General features: G+C 42.9%; 1 protein-coding gene and 1 long non-coding RNA gene across 2 annotated transcripts in view; one reads left to right on the forward strand and one right to left on the reverse strand.

Annotated features, from left to right (window-relative positions):
- The window catches only part of LOC108712563 (low-density lipoprotein receptor-related protein 6), a 68,730-nt gene extending 51,014 nt beyond the window's left edge, over nt 1-17,716 (reverse strand). Inside the window, exons 1-2 of the mRNA XM_041587906.1 lie at nt 17,383-17,716; nt 9,433-9,826 (exon numbers count right to left, since the gene is read on the reverse strand). Coding sequence (XP_041443840.1) covers nt 9,433-9,826; nt 17,383-17,437 — 449 coding nt within the window. The 5' untranslated portion in view covers nt 17,438-17,716. The remainder of the gene's footprint in view (nt 1-9,432; nt 9,827-17,382) is intronic.
- Nucleotides 17,717-17,809: 93 nt separating this feature from the next.
- LOC121402089 overlaps nt 17,810-19,769 on the forward strand; it is a 35,825-nt gene continuing 33,865 nt past the window's right edge. Inside the window, exon 1 of the long non-coding RNA XR_005966534.1 lies at nt 17,810-17,896. This is a non-coding gene — a long non-coding RNA (uncharacterized LOC121402089). The remainder of the gene's footprint in view (nt 17,897-19,769) is intronic.

The following is a 19,769-nucleotide window of genomic DNA, read 5'->3' on the forward strand; positions in this document are numbered from 1 at the left end:
AATGTTCTTAGAATAGCACTCATTAATTTTACATTCACTCCTTTACATGTGTTTTGGGTTTCTGTACCAGGCCAAGGTCACTGAAACCTTATATAAAGGTAGTGCCGCTCAGAAAGTAGGTCTGTCTGGCTAGAAATAACATGGGGAGTTCCTAACAAAAGGTCACTTTTCCAAAAACAAAAATTCCAAAAATCCAGAGGCAAGAGGTAACCTTCTTTTCGGCAGTATATCACGACAGTCTTATTAGGGCCTATTAGAGCAGTGAGGCATTTATTGTCGATTTAAGCACAATAGCACAAAACATAATTAGGAGCCAAACAACTCCGCAATAAATGGCCAGTGCTTACATTATAATAAAAAGAGAGCACCTCTTAAAATTACTCAGTCCATTTAAGAAATGAAGTCATAAAACGGCAGGAGCATTGGGCATTGTGCACTGGGCGATGCCATGTTTTATCACCCTCCGTATCATGCAACGTTTCTTATAAAGTCGCAGACTCGCTATACAGAAAGTGTCATAAAAACCAGCGGTGCATGAAAGCTGCAATTAAATGGGCATGTGCAGGCGGCATTCTGACCCACAGGTGACTTGTTCACCGGCAGGCAGTACAGTACAGTAGCGGGAAGGCAGTTCCGGAAGATTAGTCGCCGGGAGACTAATCTCCCCGAATCTGCCTGTGTGCCCTGACCATTAAGGTGGCCATACACGGGCCGATAAAAGCTTCTGACACAGCAAGTCGGCAGCTTATTGGCCCATAATGAAAAAGTTTAATGTTCCTGTCACAATTAACTGCATTGATGGATACATTTCTCAGCAGCGTCTGTGGGAAATATTAGCAACTATTGTATCAATTCTAGGATAAGGTTTACTTATCCTTTAAAGGATAAGTAAACCTTTAAAATAAGTCAATTTTAAATTGATGAGAGTGCTATTCTAAGCCCTTTTGTCATTTACATTCATTATTTATTTTCTTTTTATTCCAAGATATTAAGGGATACATGTGCTGTTAATATGAATACGTTTACTTCCAACAGCGCCACCTGCTGTCAGTTTCTGATCAGTCTGACCACCAAATAGTCAAGGAAGTTGTCAGGAGAAAAAAATAAAAGAGGCTGCTCTGATCTGTTTAGGAATAAAATTTGAAACTTCCTTGACTACTTGGTGGTCAGAAACTGACCAGCAGGTGGCGCTGTTGGAACAAAATTCATTCATATTAACAGCACATGTATCCCTTAATATCTTGGAATAAAAAGAAAATAAATAATGAATATAAATTACAAAAGTGCTTAGAATAACACTCTCATCAATTTTACATTCGCTTATTTTAAAAGTTTACTCATCCTTTAATGAAACTGGGCCAAAGACCAGAAATCAACTAATGTTAAATGTATCAATTTAGAACAGTTTAGAGCCGGGGTGCCCAAAAGGTAGATCGGGATCTAACAGTCGACCTTTAGCTGGTGATCAGATGATCTCAAGTCACTGCCAACAAATGGCTTGTCTAAATCACTCTCCTGTCTCATGCTTTTCATTCAGATATTTTTTACATAAGAAATAGTTATTTGTTAAATATAGCAATTTCCATGTTCTCATATATCAATATTTAAGTAATATTTTCCATGGAACAGAATGCTAACAGTAGATCATATTGGCAGAACATCACTAAAAGTAGAACTCGCATTAGTAAAGTATGGGCACTCCGGGTTTAGAGAGTCAGTGACCCCCTTCCCAGACCTGCATCAGAAAGACATAAGAAGAAGGCATGGACGAACCTGACCCACTTAGCCAAAAAAGTTACAACGCGTAATATATATATATATATATATATATATATATATATATATATATATATATATATATATATATATATATATATATATATATATATATATATATATATATATATATATATATATATATTTTTTTTTTTTTTTTTTTTTTTTTTTTTTGACAGTGTAACAAACTGTAAGCTACAACACTTAAATACCCCTCTGAATTGTCTGTTCCCCTCCCATTTAGACTGTAAGCCCTATGGGGTAGGGTCCTCTAGCCTTTTGTCTCCTTGACACTGAGCACTTAATCTGTATTGTAATTATATTTTATATTTACGTGAATTGTATTTTTAATGATGCACTTAGTTACTTTTTATTTCAATGGCCCCTTGTTTGTTACTTCTAATTTATTGTTTTGCTGTACAGTGCTTTGCCCTCAAGGAGCGCTACACAAATAAAAATATACATAATACTAGAAAAACTGTCACAGATAATCGAAAGCAGCTGGAAGGAAAAAATTTCAACAACTCCTTTGTCACTCTATAAAGGAAAAAATCTACAACTTTTAAATCAGAGCTTGGTTTTTCCATTCCACGTGTCATAATGAAAACCTATATTTATAGCAGTCACCCTAAGTAGGAATATCAGACTGACTAATTAATTCATCCCCCCTTTCCCCTTTAGTTCAATTCATTATCTTCAGCCACATTTAAGAGGCGTATCTCTGACAATTCTCTTCCCATTTATAGGCACATACTGTGGGGAATTAACGTGAGGAACCGAGTATATAAACTATAGTAGTACTTATCTGCCATCTACTGTGTATCCTGTGCTTGAATGGCTGCCCCATGGCTACACAGCAGCTTGTTTATATAAACTATAGTAGTACTTATCTGTTATCTACTGTGTATCCTGTGCTTGAATGGCTGCCCCCATGGCTACACAGCAGCTTGTTTATATAAACTATAGTAGTTCTTATCTGTTATCTACTGTGTATCCTGTGCTTGAATGGCTGCCCCCATGGCTACACAGCTGCTTGTTTATATAAACTATAGTAGTACTTATCTGTTATCTACTGTGTATCCTGTGCTTGAATGGCTGCCCCCATGGCTACACAGCAGCTTGTTTATATAAACTATAGTAGTACTTATCTGTTATCTACTGTGTATCCTGTGCTTGAATGGCTGCCCCCATGGCTACACAGCAGCTTGTTTATATAAACTATAGTAGTACTTATCTGTTATCTACTGTGTATCCTGTGCTTGAATGGCTGCCCCCATGACTACACAGCAGATTGTTTATATAAACTATAGTTGTGTTTTTGAAGCAAATATACCAATTTCACCAGTGCAGGGCAACACTACATTTTATTGTCATTCCAATAATACAGTATTTTTTAGTGCTACTGTTCCATTAACATAAGTGTACCCAAATAAGCTTATTTGCAAAAAAAGGGGTCTGTTTTTCCCCTTTAAACCCTGCAAATAAAAGTGCCATACTCCCAAATCGCCCCCCACACTTTTTTGCTAATAATAGCAGCTATAATTTAGCAGCAGCAGGAAAACCACAAAGTCCAGCAGTTGTTTAGGCCAAGGACAGAGGGCAGAACGAGGGGACAGTGTGAAAGGGAAAGAGGCAGAGATTTTTGGGAGTGCCAGCCAAAGCCACAATGCCAGGAGGAGAAAGGCAAAGGAAAACACAGGAGGAGGACGGGGCTACTATGAAACAATGGGCAGCGTTGTCTCCAAACTGAAAGCTCCTGCTTTCCACATGTAAGCAATTTAAGATCCTTTGAATACCAATGTTCCCCAAGGCTCTCTTGTGAGTAGGTACAAAGAGTACCAAGTAGGGAGGGGGGAGGTTTCCTTTCCAGCACTGCTGTAAGCTCCACTGGGGACCAGGAATGATGATGAGGAACAGTCTCTGCAAAGTGCTGGGCAACATGTCGGCACTATATTAAGTACAATAATAGAATGGTACAAAAAGATTCAGATAACCCCTCCTCTAGGGGACGAGTTCATAAGCATCCACCCCATGACAAAAGACCAACAGGATGGTCCTGCTTTATGGCAGTGGTTTCAAGATTAGCTGGACTGGTTAGTATGAAGGACCTTAAAGGGGTTGTTCACCTTTAAGTTAACTGTTAGTATGACGTAGTTATACAATTGGTTTTCATTTTTTATTATTTATGGTTTGAGTTATTTAGCTTTTTATTCAGCAGCTCTCCGTTTGCAATTTCAGCCATCTGGTTGCTAAGGTCCAAATTACCCTGGCAACCATGCATTGATTTGAGGAAGAAACTGGGATATGAATAGGAGAGGCCTGAATAGAAAGAGGAGTAATACAAATTAGCAATAACAATAAATGTGTAATAAATAAGATGGGGTCAGTGACCCCTTATTTGAATACTGGAAAGAGTCAGAAGAAGGCAAACAAGTCAAAACCTATGAAAGAAAAAAAATGTAGGTTGCGTAAAATTCTCCATTCTAACACATAACAAAAGATAAATTAATCACCCATTTAGGGTAAGGCCACACGAGGAGATTTTGTCGCCTGGCGACTAATCGCCACGTCTTTTGCGCGACTATCTCCCGGAACTGCCTCTGCGTTTTTCCCCATAGGCTACAACGCAAAGTCGCCTGCGCTAATGCACACGCGGCAATGTTTTCTATAGTCGCCCGAAGTTGCCTCAGCAAAGCAACTTTGGGCGACTATTGAAAACGCATCACCCGAAGTTGCCTCAGTGAGGCAACTTTGGGCGACTATTGAAAACGCATTGCCGCGTGTGCATTAGCGCAGGTGACTTTTCATTCTAGCCTATGGGGAAAAAACGCTGAGGCAGTTCGGGGAGATAGTCGCACAAAAGACGTGGCGATAAGTCGCCAGGGGACAAAATCTCCCCGAATCTCCTCGTGTGGACTAGCCCTTAGGGTAAGGCCAGACGAGGAGATTCGGGGAGATTTTGTCGACTGGCGAATTATCGCCACGTCTTTTGCGCGACTATCTCCCCGAACTGCCTCAGCGTTTTTTCCCCATAGGCTAGAATGAAAAGTCGCCTGCGCTAATGCACACGCGGCGATGCGTTTTCAATAGTCGCCCAAAGTTGCCTCACTGAGGCAACTTTGGGCGACTATTGAAAACGCATCGCCGCGTGTGCATTAGGGCAGGCGATTTTGCGCTGTAGCCTATGGGGAAAAGACGCTGAGGCAGTTCGGGGAGATAGTCGCGCAAAAGACGTGGCGATAAGTCGCCAGGCGACAAAATCTCCCCGTATCTCCTCGTCTGGCCTTACCCTTAAGGTGGCCATAGATTTTTAAAAAGATCTTTTTGTTATTGTAAGACCACGCTTATCATGAAATGATGTTCGATTGGTCATCAACCAAAAAGACCATTTCAAGTGATATAGTCTAGTTGAAGCCAGGAAACGTGTGGCTAGCCGCCTGCTTGGCCCGGCAAACAACTGGTCGATGGATAGACTCCACTGTGAACAATGAAAATTTTATAACCTGACCAATGTCAAACTAAAAATCCTTAGATGCATGATTTGAAGGATTCGTCTGATCACACTAAAATCGGTCTATAGGGAGAGAAAACATCTATGGCCACCTTTAATAAGATAAAGATATTGCTCAGAGTTGGTCAAGTCTGGGAACTCAACAAACAATACACTTACATTTTAAAATACATAAACATGATGCCTACAATTTAAATGCAACAGCGCTATTATGAAAAAAAGATCTGCCTGTATCCCTTTAAAGTTTGGTACCATTTATCCTCAAGGGGGGGGGATGAAATTCCAAGTAATTTGTCGGCATGTGATGAGGTTTGAAGCTTTGGCAACATAAAGTATCCAGTTGCAGGCTGCTGTATACGCATGGCCGGGCTTCAAATGGGAGGGTATGTATATATAAAGCAGATCCATTTGCAAACGACTCCAACAAAAACAATGGAGCCTCAAATTCACCCACTTCAAAAAAAAAAAAGTTTTAATCCCTTTAAAAAAATTTTTTGATCAATTATCCCTTATCTTGCTCAACAATGCATAAACATACAAGCCTTCTCCCTTGCTGCTCCCAATCTCTGGAATTCATTAACTCTACCAAAAAACTGTCCCTTCCAGCACTTTCACCTCCAAGAAATGAACCAGACCTGGGTTTCATTCTCGCTCACTCCATATTGAAACTTCGCCCTTCTTCCCACCTACAAACTGCATTCTTTCCTACATTATAACTAGGGATGCATCGAATCCACTATTTTGGATTTGGCCGAATACAGAACCGAATCCTAACTTGCTCATGCAAGGGGAAAACATTTTTTACTTCCTTGTTTTGTGACAGTCACCTGATTTCACTCCCCGACCCTAATTTGCATACCCAAATTAGGATTCGGTTTGGCCTGAAGGATTCGGCCAAATCCTGCTGAAAAAGGCCGAATGCCAAACCGAATCCTGGATTTGGCGCATTCCTAATTATAACCGAAGGGGAATCCAGGGATTTGGAAAATTCGTGAATAGCAGCACAATATAAACTAAAGGTTCTTAAAGGGATACTGTCATGGGAAAAAAAACATTTTTTCAAAATGAATCAGTTAATAGTGCTGCTCCAGCAGAATTCTGCACTGAAATCCATTTCTCAAAAGAGCAAATAGATTTTTTTACATTCAATTTTGAAATCTGACATGGGGCTAGACATTTTGTCAATTTCCCACCTGCCCCTGGTCATGTGACCTGATCAGCAGCCATAAATGGGCAGCTTAAAGGCAGAGACACATGTTGCGATTCGGGGAGATAGTGATTTCAACATTTAATTTGTCTTTTTTTAAATTTGACGTTACTGGTCATTTAAAGGTCCTTTAAATTCTGCACTGAAATCCATTTCTCAAAAGAGCAAACAGATTTTTTTACATTCAATTTTGAAATCTGACATGGGGCTAGACATTTTGTCAATTGGTCATGTGACCTGATCAGCAGCCATAAATGGGCAGCTTAAAGGCAGACACACATGTTGCGATTCGGGGAGATAGTCGCCCGGCGACTAATCTCCTCTTCTTCGGGGCGACTAATCTAACTGAACTGCCTCCCCGCCAGCTAGAATGTAAATCACCCGCAGCATGGCAATGTAAATCGCCTGCTTCATTTTACTGAAATCGCCTAAAATTTCCTTGCGAGGCAACTTCGAAAAATGAAGCACTCAAGGCAGTTCGGGGGGGATTAGTTGCCCCGAACAGGAGATTTGACTAATCTCCCCGAATCACAGTGTGGGTCTCTTACAAAAAACCTCCAGACTTGTGCTTTAAATCACACTTTTTTTTTTTGGGGCCCATACATACCTAATGCTACACAGAGGCTGGCTTTACTTATTAATATTTTTAAAAGGAAACATTTTACCTGCAGACCCCTATGTACGTTTACATGATAAGTTAACTCAAATTCACTGGGTTCCAATACATTGGGCAATCTCTTTGTGAAATAAGTCCCTGAAGGCAGCCATACATACAGGCTGATAAAAGCTGTGGATATCAGTCCTTTGCAACCTTTTTTGGCCCGGTGACCGGGTCACGAGGGGGGGGGGAATCAGGATCGACCGGCATCCAATTCGGCGGCCCGGTTGCAGACTGTCTGCGGCCTGGTACTGGTCCGCAGCCCGGCAGTTGGGGGCTTCTGATGGGTCTCCCCGATCTATATCAGGCCAAAAAACTGCCTGATATTGATTGGGCAGGTTTGGTTTTTCCTGCGAACAAAGGCCGTATCAGTTAGTTGATACGGTCCAACACCCGTCTGTGTCCATTTCCTTCATTGTAATCCGAATGTTTGGCCCTAGGGTCAAATATCACCCTGCCTTTGGTGGGCATATTGGGTTAAGATCCGCTCGTTTGGCAAACTCACAAAACAAACAGCTCTTATCGTGTATGGCCACCTTAAGTTTCCATTAAGGGTAATTGCAGACATGGTAAGAAATCCAAGGGCGGTTCAAACAAAATGCATTCATAAATAAGAATGTCTGAAAGGATTCCCTACAGGGCCAGTACCTGCAACAATGCATGAGTCAGTCATTAGTAAACGCATTATTCCCTCAGAAAAGACACATTCTCCACATTACTGCACATTCCAAAGGCTTCAGATATAGCAGAAGAATGTATCTTGAAGGTATACACACGCACATACAAATAAGTCTGGCTCATATGAAAGTCATTTTAAGATACGACCCACGCCCACTCGTGGGAAAAAGCCGATTTTTACATGTGCAGTATATTACAGGACGATGGGGGAGACTCTGCACTGCTCACTCTATGATCAGGATGATGTCGTTTACTAATTAAAACTTGCTATGAAACAAAGATCTTAGGAAGACAATCTACTCAGCTGGATTAATGACAGGTTTGGAATATAGAAGAACCACAATAAATAAATAAATTTATATATATATATATATATATATATATATATATATATTTATTTATTATGTGATGACTTGTGTACATCAGTCTTATGCAACGAAACACAAGAATGACCCATACTATCTATTGCTGTCTGTTGAGTCATCCAATTCCACCTAAAAAAAGCAATAGTCACCCCAACAAACGGAAGACAAACAAACACAGCGGATTCTCAGACAAAAGGGGAGGGGGAGAGAGCTAGGCCTATGCAATTACAGAAATGCCTCATGCTCTAGTTCCAGTTGGACTAACTGTGAATTGAATTCAACTGGTCAAAACATCTGCTGAAATGAAGAGAGCAGATTTATCAAGAGTTGAAAGGTTTATGGTAAAAACTGTCAAATTTGACTAGGGAGTTAATCAAATTTGATTTGAGTTTAAAAAAAAAATTAAATTTGATTTTCGAGATATCATACTCTGGCCCTTTAAGAACTTGAATCATACTTTTCCCCCCATCTAAAATGTGCCGAATTGCTGTTTAATTCAATGGGAGAGGTCCAGGGATCAATTGTGAGTCGTTTACAGCCTTTTTTAAATTCAAAATCTTATTAAATTTGAGTTTTTAGGTCGATTCTATTCATCCAAGTTTTAAAAATTCTATTTTATTAATAAATTTCGATTGGTCGAATTTCGAGTTCATGGGAGTTTTAAAAAGGGAATTCGAAATTCGACCTTTGATAAATGTGCCCACCAGTGTAGTCTGACTTGAACAGCAACATTATAAAACGGGTTCAGCCTGTTGAAACAAAGTAGCATAACGCTGCAATTAGTTTCCCCCAACGTGCTGAAATCCAATTGCAACTCATCTGACCCGATGATACCTCAGAAAGGCACAGTGTCTTCCCCAAACCCAAGAATTAGCGTAAAAAAAACTTCCAGATATATAAAGGGCAAAAACTAGGGATGCACCGAATCCAGAATTCGGTTCAGGATTCGGCCTAATCCTTCTGCCCGGCTGAACCAAATCCGCAATTTAGGGGTAGGGAGGGAAATCACGTGACTTTTTGTCACAAAACAAGGAAGTAAAAAATGTTTTCCCTTCCCACCCCTAATTTGCATATGCAAATTAGGATTCGGTTCAGTATTCGGCTGAATCTTTCGCTAAAGAGTCTGGGGTTCGTCCTGAATCCAAAATAGTGGATTCGGTGCATCCCTAGCAAAAACCACAATCCTTGCCCCGCAGTTGTTTAATCTTCCAAAATCAGTTGTGATTGAATAACTCACCCTCTGGTAGGATCAAGTGCAATTGCTCGAGGCTGATCCAGCTCCTGCCAAAATATTACTTTCCGCAATGACCCGTCCAGATTAGAAACCTCAATCCGATTTGTTTCCGAGTCAGTCCAGTAAAGTTTTTCTCCCAGCCAATCGCAAGCCAGTCCATCTGGCGAAACCAAGCCACCTATTACAACGTCCTGCGAGCTACCAGTTTTGTTAAAATCAATCCTTTTGATTGCTTCTTCGCTCACGTCGCTCCAGTAGATCAGGCCGCGGGAGAATACGAAATCAACGGCGGCTGCGTCTTCCAAGCCGCTGACCACAACAGTGGAGTTCCCCTTCATTCCCGCAGTGTCCACCAGTCGCAGGTCACGGCGATTGGCATATAGCAGTAACGGAGATGCTGTGGAAAGAAGACATGAAATAAGGGTTAACGGTCTGCACACACACACACACATTCATTATTTTAAATATATTTTAAAGATAACAGAAGTAATAGCTTTATTAAAGGGATACAGTCATGGGAAACATTTCTCAAAAGAGCAACCAGATTTTTTTTTTATATTTAATTTTGAAATCTGAGGCTAGACATATTGTCAGTTTCCCAGCTGCCCCCAGTCATATGACTTGTGCTCTGATAAACTTCAGTCACTCTTTACTGAAGTACTGCAAGTTGGAGTGATATCACCCCCCCCCCCCAGCAGCCTAACAACAGAACAATGGGAAGGTAACCAGATAGCAGCTCCCAATTACAAGATAACAGCTGCCTGGTAGATCTAAGAACAGCACTCAATAGTAAAATCCAGGTCCCACTGAGACTCCTTCTGTTACATTGAGTAGAAGAAACAACAGCCTGCCAGAAAGCAATTCCATCCTAAAGTGCTGGCTCTTTCTGAAAGCTCATGACCAGGCAAAACGATTAAGTAAGTAAGTGAGTAAGTAAAACTAAAGCTGAAAACAGCAACTAACTAACTTAGCAGTAAGGTTTTTTTTTTATTTTTTTTTTCCCATTCAATTTGCAAACTAACGTAAGATAGTTGCATGGAGTCCCCTACAGAATAGTTTTGAACCCACTGGGCAAATTTGCACCTGGGCAGTAACCCACATCAACCAGTTATTGGTTCAGACAGCTGCATACAGAACAACTAACACTAAAATTTGAGTATATATTTGCCCATTGCTGGAAAATAAGCCCCACTAAATTTTAATTGTACCAAGGCTTATAGAGATGCACTAAAACCACCATTAAGGATCTGTCCGAACCCTTTGTAAAAGATTCAGCCAAATACCAAGCCATAATTTGCATATAAAGAGAACGGTGTTTTTGTGTGCGACGAAAAGTAACATGATTTTTTTTTTTTTAATTCTGCTTAGCCAGGCACTTGACCGAATCAAAATCCTGATGAAAAAGGCAGAATCTTGGCCAAATACCGCACCAAATGCTGGATTCCCTACTTATTAAGAATAATTTTTATAAAAAAAAAAATCCTATATAAAAAAAAAAAAATAAATAAAAAAAAGATATGGTCATATACAAAACCAGGTGCAAAACCTCAACTTTGGGAGAATAAAAAAAGTGCACCACTGGCCAAAGTAACAAGGAACACACATCGTGCTCATAAACTCAAAGTGGATTGAACATGCAAAGAAGATCCAACAGGATGGATACAGCCACAAATTTAAGGAACCATAAATTCTTTTAGTAAAATAAAAGTGGTGGAACCCTTAAAGGAGAACTACAGCAGTAGCTAGAAATGTTGTACATAATGTTTTGGGCTTCTCTACCAGCCCAAGGCAAACCACAGCCCTTTAGCAGTAAAGATCTGTGTCTCCAAAGATGCCCCAGTAGCTGCCCATCATCTTTTCTGCTGATTCACTGCACACGCTCTGTGCTGCTGTCACTTACTGAGCTTAGGGACCCACTCACAATATACAGTACACAGAATAGAAATGTCACAATATAAGGCTGATTAGTAATTAATACAGATAATTACTACATGGCAGCACAGAAACCAGTGCAATTAGCATCAGAATTGAATAATCAGCAAACCTGTAGCATCAGCTTATATTACAGCCAGGGAAGATGATTTTCTGCTGGATAATTAGTGACGAGCCCTAAGCTTAGCTTCTCAACAGCCAATCAGAGCCCACTGAGCATGTGAGTGTCACAGACACTTTCCAAGATGGTGACCCCCTGTGACAAGTTTGAAGTACTGGATCATTGCTGCTATTGACAAGCTGAAACTTTAGGCTAGGGGCACACGGCGCGATTTCGCCGCGATTCTGCGCTAAGCGAGTTGTCGCTGCGTTTTTTAAGCCGAAATAGCTTTGCTAACTTTGGCGCTGGCGTCAATGCAAATTGCGGCGAAATCGCTGCGCTAATTCACACGCGGCGATTCGTTTTCTATTGTCGTCCGAAGTTGCCTCGCTGGGCGTTTCCGGGCGACAGTAGAAAAAGAATCGCCGCGTGTGAATTAGCGCAGCGATTTCGCCGCGATTTGCATTGACGCCAGCGCCAAAGTTAGCAAAGCTATTTCGGCTTAAAAAACACAGCGACAACTCGCCCAGCGCAGAATTGCGGCGAAATCGCGCCGTGTGCCCCTAGCCTTAGCCTCGTGCAATAAGTTCACTATATAGAACATGGCATTTCAGCTGCATTCATTTTTAGGGTTTAGTTCTCCTTTAAAAGAAATACCATATACCACCTTGTGCAAATCAATCAACTTGTAAAACATGTGCAAGGAGATACGTTCCTTATTGAAAACACACACAAAAAAAAGATACAAATAACGGTACGCAGACACGATATTCACCAGCTGCTCTTTAACAACCTGGAGATTGTAACACAATGGGTCATTTTCGAAACAACACTAAAAAGGATTATGTTTTATACATTTTTACCATCCAGTTGTCAGCCACTTAAAGCCATGCAGGGAGTCCAAAACACAAACAGATGGTTTTATAAAACATCTGCAGGCCATTATGGGTAACGGTTACAGGACATCATCGTTTACTTTGTCGTCGTCCCCCCACCCAAAACGGTCACATGGGGTAAACAAACAGTTGCCACCCTGGGAATTGAAAAGAGATAAGGAAGCAGCGGGGATCCTACAGTTAATTTGCTAATGAAGGCACAGCTATGAGTTCCTTTCTAGGAGTGAGCACAGTTGAAAAGAGGTTAAATTTCCAAAGGGAAAACAAAGACTTCCAGGTGTAGGGAAGATCACAGGGAGCCCAGGGTTTGATACATGCCAAAACCAGATGCGACGACACAATAGAAGTCTCTTAAAAGATGCATGCAATAGTTGCCGTCTGTTTTAATCGTCCTTGTCCCAGAGTGACCCAGCGGCTGCCCAACTTTGTTTCTGGCATTTAAACTTAAAGGCATCATTCACCTTTATATTAACTTTTAGTATGATAACGAGAGTGATATTCTGAGTCAATTTGCAATTTTTTTTTTTTTTTTTTAATATTTGCTGTTTTTGAGTTATTTAGCATTTTATTCAGCAGCTCTCCGGATTGCCGTTTCAGCAACCTGGTTGCTAGGGTCCAAATTACCCTATCAACCATGCATTGATTGGACTAGAATATAGGGGAGGGTCTGAATGGAAAGATAAATAATAAAAAGTAGCAATAACAATAAACAAACAGAGCATTCGTTTTAAGATGGGGTCAGTGACCCCGATTTGAAAGCTTTTCTTTCAGAAGAAAAAGGCGCCCAATTCAAAAACAATAAAAAACTAACAACGAAGCCATGCAAAACACCTGAATGCAACAAAGGTCCTGCCCCAGGTTTAGGGCTCTGACGAGCGGTTGTAGCTGTGCTCCCCTGCGTTCAGCTGCAGGGGAGCACAGGAATAGACGCATTACGTTTTTTCCAACGGGGCTGTACTTACACAGGCGCGTATAGTCGCTGAAGGCAGGAAAAATGCAGCATGTTGTGTCTCAACCTGCGTTTGGCGCCTACACGCGCCTGTGTGAGTACAGCCCCATTGGAAAAAACGTAATGCGTCTATTCCTGCGCTCCCCTGCAGCTGAACGCAGAAAAACGGAACGCAGCTACAACCGCTCGTCAGTAAGAGCCCTTAAGCTGGCCATAGAAGCAAAAAAATATATTTGCGCTAAAATTAGTATAAAATATTAGTAAAATAGCCCCGACATTTTCCGTAGCATGCCGATCGGATATGATAGAAGACTTCTGCTGGCCAATGAAAATTTCTCTGCATGTATTGCCTATGTGACAATATCAATGGGTGACTGTCACTTCTATCTGTCAGACTTAATGGTGGCCATACACGGGCAGATAAAGCTGCCGATATCGGTCGTTTGGACCGATTTGACAGCTTATCTGCCCGTGTATGGGGGCTTCCGACGGGTCTTCCCGATCGATATCTGGCCACGATATCGATTGGGAAGGTTGGATTTTTACCCGACCGACCCGTTGGAGCTGCTTGGCACATCGTAATTCGATCATTCGGCCGTACGGCCGAACGCTCGAATTACCCCCAATATAGCCACGCAGTTTAGTGGCATATCGGGGAAAGATCCGCTCGTTTGGCGATGTCGCCAAACGAGCGGATCTTTAAGTCTATGGCCACCTTAACTTTCATACGATTGCTGTCACAGCCAGAACATCGTCTGATTTGTTCTTTTACCACTTTAGTCAATCTGAATGGAGAGTCGCAGGTCTGAAGATTGTGACGTAAGATCGTTCGTCGGATATGAGGCAAAATCTGCACGTCTATGGCCAGCTTTAGACCTTGTGAGGCTACTTCGGGAGAAGCAATCCAAGTGCCATCCTGCTGTCGGTTTCCATTGTAGCCGGTGGGAAGGCAGTTTGGGAAGATCAGTCACCCCAAAGAAGATGAGATTTGTTGCCGGGAGAGGAAAAGTCACGAGGAAGCTTCAGGGCTACTTCAGAAAACGAATCGCCGGGAGTGCCATCCCACTGGCGATTGTTCATTCTAGCTGGCGGGAAGGCAGTTGCCCCGAAGAATAGGAGATTTGTTGCAGGGGCGACTAATCTCCCCGAATCTGCCGGTGTGCCCTTACCCTTACTATTTAAAGCCAACATATGGGGGCCTCCAAACCAATATCTGGCCAGAAATATGCACTGGGCAGTTTATATAATTGTGAAGTTTGTTCGACCGAGGTCCCATTTAACCAAGCAGATATGGCACCATGCAGCCAGCTTTACACACGAGAATGTTTAAATGTACAGGATTCCAGGAAAAAACGAAAAATAAATACAAATGTATTCTGCCGCCCTGGTTTCCAGGCATTCTGCGTATGCAGTTAATATTAAACGTCTTTCCAGATGGATATAATGTGGCAGGCGGGTGGTTAGAAATTCAAGGAAAAAAAAAAAAAGATGATTTGATTTTACTAAATGAGCGTTGCTATCCAAAGAAAGCAGCTTTCGGAAATACTTCCTAATCCCTGTGCCCAGCACAAAAATAACAGTTTCACTGATTGCAAGCCAAAGTTTGTTAATCAAAAAAGGATTTTCATTTCCCCTTTCACACAATTAGAGAATAAAAGAAAAAGTGGTACATTCCAGCTTTCGGAATAAATGGAAACTTCCCGTCCTGGAATATTTCATCCAATTCTCCAGTGGGCAGAAGCTCTGCTGAAATGAGATGGCAAAAGCCTCCCAGAACGAACAGACATTTGAGAAGTGTTTTCAGTCCCACGATATTGGAATGTAGGATTTTTTTTTATTATTTTGGGTCCAGGATTTAACTTGTCTGTTACTGGTCTGAAAGTGTCTGGGTAAAAGTAGGACTGTTCAAGAACTAGAAATTAAAAGCACCAGACAATGGCCCAGACCATTTACATTTCAACTGTATGTACAGGTATAGAATCTGTTAACTGGAATTCTGTTATACACAAAGCTCTGAATTACGGAAAACCCGTCTCCCATAGACTCCATTTTATCCAAATAATCCAATTTTTATTAGATCCCAACAAAGACATAATTAATCCTTATTGGAAGCAGAACCAGCCTATCGGGTTTAATTAATGTTTACATGATATTCTAGTAGACTTAAGGTATGAAGTTCCAAACTACGGAAAGATCCATTACCCGGCAAGCCCCAGGTCGCAAGAATTCTGGATAACAAATGACATACCTGTAGTATATTTACATACTATTTGTGAAGGTACTTGCTCAGGTTAGAAAATCCACTTGGGATTCTCCCCTAACAAATATACATAGGCCCCCGTTAGGTTCTGATTATTGGATCAACCCAATCAGGTCTCCCATTAGTCGAATAATTATCCACTCAGGTGGAGAGCGGGTCTCTCCATGTTCCCCAGTTTTGCAATTATGCTTCATTTAGGTATAAATCCTCTTTATCTGGGATTATTGCTTTCAGCAAAATGAAAGCAGCAGGTGCCTTCGACAGTTGGGGAGACATAGGTTGAACTACAAATCTCAGAAAGCTATGGAATGACTAGTTCAACCACTGGCTGGATATCAGATTGGGAAGAACAATTGAGCAGGAGTTAAGCAGTTGTAGGCATTCCTGAACTAGGGAAAAGGCTCTGCTTTTGGGGGGCTTGCAGCTGGGGGGCAGGAGTATGGATGATATTCAATAGGAAGCTTGTTTGGTAGAAAACTTAGGCAACACCCAAGCATTAAAATACTGAATTTTGTTTACTGATATTTTCAAGCAAATGAGGTGAAGCTCAGTTATAGCACTCAATTGATTGTCCAACTTACTCCATTACTCACACACAGTATCCCTACTAGTCATGCATGATACTAAGGAGTAGCCATACTGATCACTTCGCTAGCCCTACACCCCCTCCAATTAGGTGATCACCTAACACCGGCTTTTATAGCCATTTGTCCAGTCACTTCCATCAGCCAAGCAGACAATGGCGCCCTCACTGCACAACTCACTTCAGCCCCAAGTTGTGGGTTTTAGGAGAGTTTTGGCACAAATGGTTCAGTGGGGAGATTATAGTGATTTCTAGCCACTCCTGTAGTCCCTGCCTGGGCCGCTGCCAACCCCATCCTCAAGCAGGAACCATAGAGCTTACAATCTATAATGTTCATGAGGAACAGACTTGCCTATATCTATAAAGCAACCAATCACACCCTCACCTGCTTCTGAGCCCCAAACCTGCCAGAACCCCATTTACTAGTTTATCCCTCCAAAGCAGCTGTCACCAGTTTCTTTCCCCCAAAGTATCCAGTGACCCCCATCATCTGCTTCTCTCCCCAAAGCAGCCAGACACTGCCTCACCCATTACAACCAAGCAGACAGTCCCCCCCAAAGCAAACAATAAGCCCCCCCAACAGCTTCTCCCCTGACCACTGAACCCCAATTCTGCTAGAACCCCATTCACCAGTGTCTCCCCTCACCAGCCTCTGCAATCACCCCCATAACCAGCTTGTGAGCCCCAAGACTGACAGAACTTCATCAGTGTCTCCCCACAAATCAGCCAAATGTCCCCTCATCAGCTTCTGCCCCCCCCAGCAGCCAGTGACCCCATCAACGTTTTGTAAACCCCAAAGTAGCCAGTGACCCCCCCCCAAGGTAGTCAGTCACCCCCAAAGCAAACAATAAGCCACCCAACAGCTTCTCTGCCAGCCCCCCCCCCCAAAAGCAGCCAGTCTCCCCATAATCAGCTTCTGAGCCCCAATTCTGCCAGAACCCCATTCACCAGTGTCTCCCCCCGGGAATTCAGTCACAAAGTAAACAATGACCCCCCACAAAGAGGCCAGTCACCCCCTCACCTACAACTTACCTCCCCCCCCCCCCACACACAATAACAATCAGTCCCTCAGCAGCTTCTCTCGCCAATATCAGTCAGACACCCCCTGAGCAGCTGTTACTCGCCCCCCACATCGAGACAGTCCCCCACCCGCGTCCCCAGTCCCCCCTGAGACACACGAATCCCCCGGGTCAGAGGTAAGAGGCCGCACATGATCCCCTCCCCCACACTCACCCCTCAACAAGCAGCTCAGGCTGCACATCAACAGGCTCCTCAGCAGGGCCCCCATTTCTCTGTGTTACCGGCGGGGCCCGGACATTCCGCACAGCGCTCGGGGCTCAATGCTCCCCCGTAACCCGACCCCGGCTTCTACGCTCCGACCCCTCCATGCTGTGTGTAAACCCGCCGCGGCGTCTCTCCTCCTCCTTCCTCTCCCAAGCGGAGCGATACCGAGCGGAGCGCCAAAGTATGAGATGTCTAATGTGGAAACCTTCGAATACAAATCCCTCTCCAGAAAATCTTCACCGCAACACAACAGCAGAGTGCGATAGGTACAAGCCGGAAGCCACGCGCTCTGAATTCCTCGGGAACTACATATTCTATACCCATCCCCCACATTCAGCCATACCCATCCGCTGCCGGAACTACTAGCGCTGGCCTAGTCTCTCTGAGGCAACTGAAAGCCTGGGGCCGGAGTAAGTGGGAGGCAGACTGGGGCCTTGGTGGTTTCGTGTGGGAGTCCTTACGGGTAGGGTTACTACAGGCACAATATGTCCTGCTAGAATTTCACTAAAACTGAAAATGTTTTGCTGCGTGCGATTTATTTAAGTGGAACCGCTCCCAAATAATAAATATCATAAAATGTGTAACAGAAGGAAATCTCATTCTGAAGCTGAGCAGCTTTCCAACTACATTGATTTAGTGACAATATCCTGTCCTGCTTTATGACAGCTGAGATTCTAGCTATCTGTATAACAGAACATTCTGTCCCAGTGACTGCACAGATCCTATCTGATCCCCATTGTAAGCAGCAGTCCTGTCCTGCTTTATGGCAGCTGAGATTCTAGCTATCTGATATAACAGAAACATCTGTCCCAGTGGCTGCACAGATCCTATCTGATCCCCATTGTAAGCAGCAGTCCTGTCCTGCTTATGCAGCTGAGATTCTAGCTATCTGTATAACAGAACATTCTGTCCCAGTGGCTGCACAGATCCTATGATTCCCATTGTAAGCAACAGTCCCTGTCCTGCTTTATGGCAGCTGAGATTCTAGCTATCTGTTATAACAGAACATTCTGTCCCAGTGGCTGCACAGATCCTATCTGATCCCCATTGTAAGCAACAGTCCTGTCCTGGTTATGGCAGCTGAGATTCTAGCTATCTGTATAACAGAACATTCTGTCCCAGTGGCTGCACAGATCCTATCTGATCCCCATTGTAAGCAAACAGTCCTGCCTGCTTTATGGCAGCTTGAGATTCTAGCTATCTGTATAACAGAACATTCTGTCCCAGTGGCTGCACAGATCCTATCTGATCCCCATTGTAAGCAGCAGTTCCTGTCCTGCTTTATGGCAGCTGAGATTCTAGCTATCTGTATAACAGAACATTCTGTCCAGTGGCTGCACAGATCCTATCTGATCCCCATTGTAAGCAGCAGTCCTGTCCTGCTTTATGGCAGCTGAGATTCTAGCTATCTGTATAACAGAACATTCTGTCCCAGTGGCTGCACAGATCCTATCTGATCCCCATTGTAAGCAGCAGTCCTGTCCTGCTTTATGGCAGCTCAGATTCTAGCTATCTGTATAACAGAACATTCTGTCCCAGTGGCTGCACAGATCCTATCTGATCCCCATTGTAAGCAACAGTCCTGTCCTGCTTTATGGCAGCTGAGATTCTAGCTATCTGTATAACAGAACATTCTGTCCCAGTGGCTGCACAGATCCTATCTGATCCCCATTGTAAGCAACAGTCCTGTCCTGCTTTATGGCAGCTGAGATTCTAGCTATCTGTATAACAGAACATTCTGTCCCAGTGGCTGCACAGATCCTATCTGATCCCCATTGTAAGCAACAGTCCTGTCCTGCTTTATGGCAGCTGAGATTCTAGCTATCTGTATAACAGAACATTCTGTCCCAGTGGCTGCACAGATCCTATCTGATCCCCATTGTAAGCAGCAGTCCTGTCCTGCTTTATGGCAGCTGAGATTTCTAGCTATCTGTATAACAGAACATTCTGTCCCAGTGGCTGCACAGATCCTATCTGATCCCCATTGTAAGCAGCAGTCCTGTCCTGCTTTATGGCAGCTGAGATTCTAGCTATCTGTATAACAGAACATTCTGTCCCAGTGGCTGCACAGATCCTATCTGATCCCCCATTGTAAGCAGCAGTCCTGTCCTGCTTTATGGCAGCTCAGATTCTAGCTATCTGTATAACAGAACATTCTGTCCCAGTGGCTGCACAGATCCTATCTGATCCCCATTGGAAGCAGCAGTCCTGTCCTGCTTTATGGCAGCTGAGATTCTAGCTATCTGTATAACAGAACATTCTGTCCCAGTGGCTGCACAGATCCTATCTGATCCCCATTGGAAGCAGCAGTCCTGTCCTGCTTTATGGCAGCTGAG

This window comes from Xenopus laevis, chromosome 3S (assembly GCF_017654675.1).
Source record: "Xenopus laevis strain J_2021 chromosome 3S, Xenopus_laevis_v10.1, whole genome shotgun sequence".
NCBI lineage: Eukaryota > Metazoa > Chordata > Amphibia > Anura > Pipidae > Xenopus > Xenopus laevis.